The sequence below is a fragment of the Thunnus maccoyii genome, chromosome 2 (assembly GCF_910596095.1).
Source record: "Thunnus maccoyii chromosome 2, fThuMac1.1, whole genome shotgun sequence".
In the NCBI taxonomy this organism is placed as follows: Eukaryota; Metazoa; Chordata; class Actinopteri; order Scombriformes; family Scombridae; genus Thunnus; species Thunnus maccoyii.
The window spans coordinates 5866457-5873427 of record NC_056534.1 but is presented as its reverse complement, the minus strand read 5'-3'; the positions used below and the strand labels follow the sequence as shown (position 1 = coordinate 5873427).

Below are 6971 nucleotides of genomic sequence, written 5' to 3'. Positions count from 1 at the left end.
TGTACAGTAATACTCTCCAGAGTCAGAAGACTGGATGGAGCTGAAGACAAGCTGTGGTTCTTTACTGAGTGGTTGATGGTCTGGATTTACATTCTTCTTGTACCAGGTGTATTTAGCTGCTGGGTTAGCATCAATGCTACAGGTCAGATTGACTGAACTGCCCTCCACTATCTCACCAGATGGACTCACTGACACAGAAGGAAGCTTTGGAGCATCTGAAAAAAAGAAAGACGTCTTATGAGTCTTTGTTCACATTCACTGGTGGCTGGCCAATAGCGGTCACACATGCGGCGCCACACCAGCCACACAGTTTAATTCAGAGTGATTCAGCTTGATAAATTATTTATTAAGGTTTTAAATGAGTCAATGAATTAGTTTTTACTTTTTAAGCATTTTGATATAACTTCACATATGAAATTATAGAATATGAAATGAACATAAAAATGAACCTATTTTGTATTCTCTTAACCTTTACATCCATGCAACAGAAAGCAGAAGAGAAACTGGAATATTCTGTTCCATGAATAGGAAACCTCAATCACAATGTCATTGACATTTGTGGTAATGCAAGTAACCAAAAATCCCAACGTGGAGCATAGCAGTGGCGCTCGGTCAACAGAGAGCTTTTGTTCAGCACCCCACCTGCCACAAAGCTTAATTATTACTAAATATTTGAAGCAACTATTGTTTTTCATTTTTACACTACCATCACCAAAATTGCTAAATGTTGTTATACTGGGAAATTTTTGCTTGAATTTAAGCTTGTGCTCCCCTTGCATTTCAGGAAAAAAGGATATTTCTATAGCACTTTTATCCAAAGTACCTCATAATCATTCTGCTGCTCATTCACCCATTCACACTCACATTCAAGCGTACACTCACACACTGATGATGGCAAACTACCATCCAGGGTTCAGGCACAACCATCAGGAGCAATTTAGGGTTCAGTATCTGGCTCAAGGACACTTCAACATGCCAGGAGGAGTTGGGGATTCAACCACCGCATCCTGTTTAATGGACAACCCGCTCTACCTCCTGAACCACAGCTGCCTTGCCGCCTTTTTTAGTAGTAGTAGAAAGAGTAGGAATTGCAATAAGTGGTAAATATTAATTTTCTAATGTTTTGTACTTACACTGGACATCTATAATTAGAGATGAAGAGTTGATCTGTCCATATTGATTCTCAGACTTGCAGTGGTAGATCCCACTGTCCTCAGAGCTGATTGAGGTGAAATGATAACTTCCCTGTTGTCCTTGAGTCACTGTTTGGCTCTCCTTGTACCAGGTATAATTAGCTGCTGGGTTAGCATCACTGCTACAGGTCAGAGTCACTGAACTGCCCTCCACTATCTCACCAGAGGGACTCACTGACACAGAGGGAACCTTTGGAGCATCTGGAGGAGATGTATTAAAATGAATTAATTATAAAATGAGGACGGACTGCATTACTATAACATGTTGTATTGGAGCTGCTCAGTGAACTACAGCAGCAGACTGAATGTGAAGCTGTCAAAGCTTAAGAAAGCAGACATGATCAGAAATGGTTGGGGTTTTTTTTAAGTTTAACAAGGTTGACAAGTCCATTAGCTGCATGTTGCTTTTTCTCACTCACATTTCACATCAATAAAGATGTATTCAGATGTCCTCTTCCCTAGTTGGTTCTCGGCTGTACAGTAATACTCTCCAGAGTCAGAAAACTGGATGGAGCTGAAGACAAACTGTGGTTTTTTACTGAGAGGTTGAAGGTCTGGATTTACATTCTTCTTGTACCAGGAGTATTTAGCTGCTGGGTTAGCATCACTGCTACAGGTCAGAGTCACTGAACTGCCCTCCACTATCTCACCAGAGGGACTCATTGACACAGAAGGAAGCTTTGGAGCATCTGAAAAAAAGAAAGATATCTTATGAGTCTTTATTCACATTCATTGGTGGCTGGCCAATAGAGGTCACACATGCAGCACCACACCAGCCACACAGTTAAATTCAGAGTGATCCAGCTTGATAAATTATTTATTAAGGTTTTAAATCAGTCAATGAATTAGTTTTTACCTTTTAAGCATTTTGATATAACTTCACATATGAAATTATAGAATATAATATGAACATAAAAATGAACCTATTTTGTATTCTCTTAACCTTTCTGGCCATGCAACAGAAAGCAGAAGAGAAACTGGAATATTCTGTTCCATGAATAGGAAACCTCAATCACAATGTCATTGACATTTGTGGTAATGCAAGTAACCAAAAATCCCAACATGGAGCATAGCAGTGGCGCTCGGTCAATAGAGAGTTTTTGTACAGCACCCCACCAGCCACAGAGCTTAATTATTATTAAATATTTGAAGCAACTATTGTTTTTCATTTTCACACTACCACCACCAAAACTGCTAAATGTTGTTGTACTGGGCAATTTTTGCTTGAATTTAAGCTTTTGCTCCCCTTGCATTTCAGGAAAAAGGGCCTAAATAAAAATGTAAATGGCTGTATTTCTACAGTACTTTTATCCAAAATGCTTTACATCCATTCTGCTGCTCATACACCCATTCACACTCACATTCAAGCGTACACTCACACACTGATGATAGCAAACTACCATCCAGGGTTCAGGCACAACCATCAGGAGATATTTAGGGTTCAGTATCTGGCTCAAGGACACTTCAACATGCCAGGAGGGGTTGGGGATTGAACCACCGTATCCTGTTTAGTGGACAACCTGCTCTACCTTCTGAACCACAGCCGCCTTGCCACCTTGTCTAGTAGTACTAGAAATAGTAGGAATTGCAATAAGTGGTAAATATTAATTTTCTAATGTTTTGTACTTACACTGGACATCTATGATTAGAGATGAAGAGTTAATCTGTCCATGTTGATTCTCAGACTTGCAGTGGTAGATCCCGCTGTCCTCAGACCTGATTGAGGTGAAATGATAACTTCCCTGTTGTCCTTGAGTCACTGTTTGGTTCTCCTTGTACCAGGTATAGTTAGCTGCTGGGTTAGCATCACTGCTACAGGTCAGAGTCACTGAACTGCCCTCCACTATCTCACCAGAGGGACTCACTGACACAGAGGGAACCTTTGGAGCATCTAGAGGAGATGTATTAAAATGAATTAATTATAAAATGAGGATGGACTGCATTACTATAACATGTTGTATTGGAGCTGCTCAGTGAACTAAAGCAGCAGACTAAAAGTGAAGCAGTCAAAGCTTAACAAAGCAGACATGATCAGAAATGTTAAGTTTAACAAGGTTGACAAGTCCAGTAGCTGCATGTTGCTTTTTCTCACTCACATTTCACATCAATAAAGATGAATTCAGATGTCCTCTTCCCCAGCTGGTTCTCAGCTGTACAGTAATACTCTCCAGAGTCAGAAGACTGGATGGAGCTGAAGACAAGCTGTGGTTCTTTACTGAGAGGTTGAAGGTCTGGATTTACATTCTTCTTGTACCAGGTGTATTTAGCTGCTGGGTTAGCATCACTGCTACAGGTCAGGGTCACTGAACTGCCCTCCACTATCTCACCAGAAGGACTCACTGACACAGAGGGAAGCTTTGGAGCATCTGTAGGAGATACACACTTACATTAATTTGAAGATTAGAATATGTTGTCAGAGATGATATACTATTTTAATTCAAGTTTATTTTTGCTAGTTTCTTATTGATCATTCCTAGTGGTTGTCACAGTGGCTGTCCACAATGATGATCCTGGAGCTGTTCCAGGTTAGACTGCTGCTGGTGGGAACTAACCGCAAATAACAGACCTTTAATGACTCTGCACAGTGGGCAGATCACTTCCTTATTATGTTTAATAAATAGTTCTGCTAAATCCACATAATGAACCAAAAATTATTTGGATTGGGAAATGAATCATATATTTTATTTTGGGGGAAAACACAGACACAGACTGACACGGTGAACTAAACTCACACACTGAAGGAGAGCGGTAATCCTCATGTGCTTTCATAGCACAGGAGACGTTGTCACTGGGATTAAACTGCCCTGAATAAAGAGAAGTTTCCTCCTTCACAACTTTCTGTCCATTCTTGAACCAGACATAAGAAATACCACCTGCTGGACTGCAGCTGCTGAGACATTTCAGCTCTGCCTCGGTATAAGACTGATGGACTGTTACTGTGATCACCTGCACCTGGAGAGCTGAATATGTGAAAAAAAGAACAGAAATGTAATTTTGTTCATACATACAAACAAACTTTCACAGTGATATTTTCAAGATATTAACCATTTGAAACTAAATTAAGTCTTCCAATGAAAATGTTACCTGTGACAGTCAAAGTGACTCCAGGTGAACCAGTAAATCTCCCTCCTGGTTGGTTTGTTATGAACCTGAACTTGTATTGAGCTGAGTCGCTCTCTCTCAGGTCTGTGATTCTCAGAGTGCAGTTGTTCTTATCACAGTGATACTGCACATGACCTGCATACTCTGAGTCTGTTTTCAGATCCACAGGTTCATTATTACTCAGTTGAGTAAACCAGAATGTTTCCTTAACTACAGTAGAAGTGCCCTTTACTCTGGATGGGTATCTGTAGGTGCAGCATATGTCCACTGTTGATCCTTTTAAGGCACAGACCTGAGTAGAAGTGTAAGTCACTCCCCAGTCATTCTGACCCTGTACCACTGTAACAGATAGCACATCAGAAACCACAGCCAGATTCATAACAGTTAAGAATCAGTGAATAAGACAAATTGGATCATGGCATCAATATGGTTTTATCTTCTTGTTCTGCTTGTTTGTTGTAGTTTTAAAAAAGCTAAAAGCCAAATGCCTGAAATGTGTATCTGATGTATTATGATGATAATACTGAGAAACTAGTAGGCTTGATTATTGTAATGCTCTCCTTACTGGCCCACCAAAAAAAGACATAGATCAACTTCAACTTATATAAAATTCAGCTGTCTGTGTGCAGACCAGGACTGCTGAGTCAAGTGTGAAACCCACAGAGAAATGCAGAACCTGAAGTGAGGGAAACTTTTAGATTATTCTGGGTAAAGTGTGTATTACTGCAGTGACACATACTGTACATATGGTATTTAGATCATAAGCAATTATAAGCTGTATGTAGTAGCTTCAACACAGGTCTGGAAAATGTGTGGTGACAGTTTGAATCTGGGTCCCAAAACCCCAAAACTGGAGCTGTTCAGTGAACTACAGCTACAGACTGTGAATGTGAAGCAGGAACAGCTGAAGCAGTCATGATCAGTAACATCTCACCCTGCTTAATAAGACTGCAAAGATTTCAGACATATTTAGTCTGTGTGTTTTTTATTTTCCATTTAAGCTGTTTCACTCACATTTCACATCAATAAAGATGTATTCAGATGTCCTCTTCCCCAGCTGGTTCTCAGCTGTACAGTAATACTCTCCAGAGTCAGAGGGCTGGATGGAGCTGAAGACGAGCTGTGGTTCTTTACTGAGAGGTTGAAGGTCTGGATTTACATTCTTCTTGTACCAGGTGTAATTAGCTGCTGGGTTAGCATCACTGCTACAAGTCAGAGTCACTGAACTGCCCTCCACTATCTCACCAGAAGGACTCACTGACACGGAGGGAAGCTTTGGAGCATCTGTAGGAGATACACACTTACATTAATTTGAAGATTAGAATATGTTGTCAGAGATGATATACTATTTTAATTCAAGTTTAGTTTTGCTAGTTTCTTATTGATCATCCCTAGTGGTTGTCACAGCGGCTGTCCACAATGATGATCCTGGAGCTGTTCCAGGTTAGACTGCTGCTGGTGGGAGCTAACCGCAAATAACAGACCTTTAATGACTCTGCACAGTTTGCAGATCACTTCCTTATTATGTTTAATAAATAGTTCTGCTAAATCCACATAATGAACCAAAAATTATTTGGATTGGGAAATGAATCATATATTTTATTTTGGGGGAAAACACAGACACAGACTGACACGGTGAACTAAACTCACACACTGAAGGAGAGCGGTAATCCTCATGTGCTTTCATAGCACAGGAGACGTTGTCACTGGGATTAAACTGCCCTGAATAAAGAGAAGTTTCCTCCTTCACAACTTTCTGTCCATTCTTGAACCAGACATAAGAAATACCACCTGCTGGACTGCAGCTGCTGAGACATTTCAGCTCTGCCTCGGTATAAGACTGATGGACTGTTACTGTGATCACCTGCACCTGGAGAGCTGAATATGTGAAAAAAAGAACAGAAATGTAATTTTGTTCATACATACAAACAAACTTTCACAGTGATATTTTCAAGATATTAACCATTTGAAACTAAATTAAGTCTTCCAATGAAAATGTTACCTGTGACAGTCAAAGTGACTCCAGGTGAACCAGTAAATCTCCCTCCTGGTTGGTTTGTTATGAACCTGAACTTGTATTGAGCTGAGTCGCTCTCTCTCAGGTCTGTGATTCTCAGAGTGCAGTTGTTCTTATCACAGTGATACTGCACATGACCTGCATACTCTGAGTCTGTTTTCAGATCCACAGGTTCATTATTACTCAGTTGAGTAAACCAGAATGTTTCCTTAACTACAGTAGAAGTGCCCTTTACTCTGGATGGGTATCTGTAGGTGCAGCATATGTCCACTGTTGATCCTTTTAAGGCACAGACCTGAGTAGAAGTGTAAGTCACTCCCCAGTCATTCTGACCCTGTACCACTGTAACAGATAGCACATCAGAAACCACAGCCAGATTCATAACAGTTAAGAATCAGTGAATAAGACAAATTGGATCATGGCATCAATATGGTTTTATCTTCTTGTTCTGCTTGTTTGTTGTAGTTTTAAAAAAGCTAAAAGCCAAATGCCTGAAATGTGTATCTGATGTATTATGATGATAATACTGAGAAACTAGTAGGCTTGATTATTGTAATGCTCTCCTTACTGGCCCACCAAAAAAAGACATAGATCAACTTCAACTTATATAAAATTCAGCTGTCTGTGTGCAGACCAGGACTGCTGAGTCAAGTGTGAAA

The 6971-nt window shown here is 40.2% G+C and overlaps 2 protein-coding genes across 2 annotated transcripts; both read right to left on the bottom strand.

Annotated features, from left to right (window-relative positions):
• Positions 1 to 3054: 3054 nt before the first annotated feature.
• LOC121882586 lies at positions 3055 to 4877 on the bottom strand. Its single transcript, XM_042390933.1, has 4 exons — positions 4278 to 4877; positions 3926 to 4153; positions 3534 to 3559; positions 3055 to 3084 (listed from the first exon to the last, which is right to left on the bottom strand). The coding sequence occupies exons 1-4, from the start codon at positions 4672 to 4674 to the stop codon at positions 3055 to 3057; spliced, it is 681 nt and encodes a 226-aa protein (XP_042246867.1). The 5' UTR covers positions 4675 to 4877.
• Positions 4878 to 5085: 208 nt separating this feature from the next.
• On the bottom strand, positions 5086 to 6897 carry LOC121882558. The gene is made up of 4 exons (XM_042390906.1): positions 6298 to 6897; positions 5946 to 6173; positions 5541 to 5579; positions 5086 to 5096 (listed from the first exon to the last, which is right to left on the bottom strand). Exons 1-4 carry the CDS (start codon positions 6692 to 6694, stop codon positions 5086 to 5088), a joined length of 675 nt encoding a protein of 224 aa, XP_042246840.1. The 5' UTR covers positions 6695 to 6897.
• Between the last annotated feature and the right edge of the window lie 74 nt (positions 6898 to 6971).

Coding starts and splice junctions, on each gene's coding strand:
- LOC121882586 (XM_042390933.1), bottom strand. CDS start 4,674: ATGAATCTGGCTGTGGTTTCTGATGTGCTATCTGTTACAGTGGTACAG. Junction 3,560..3,925: donor TTACCGCTCTCCTTCAGTGT/GTGAGTTTAGTT, acceptor TATCTCCTACAG/ATGCTCCAAAGCTTCCCTCT. Junction 3,085..3,533: donor CAAAGCTTCCCTCTGTGTCA/GTGAGTCCTTCT, acceptor CATCTCCTCTAG/ATGCTCCAAAGGTTCCCTCT.
- LOC121882558 (XM_042390906.1), bottom strand. CDS start 6,694: ATGAATCTGGCTGTGGTTTCTGATGTGCTATCTGTTACAGTGGTACAG. Junction 6,174..6,297: donor AGTCACTTTGACTGTCACAG/GTAACATTTTCA, acceptor TCACATATTCAG/CTCTCCAGGTGCAGGTGATC. Junction 5,580..5,945: donor TTACCGCTCTCCTTCAGTGT/GTGAGTTTAGTT, acceptor TATCTCCTACAG/ATGCTCCAAAGCTTCCCTCC.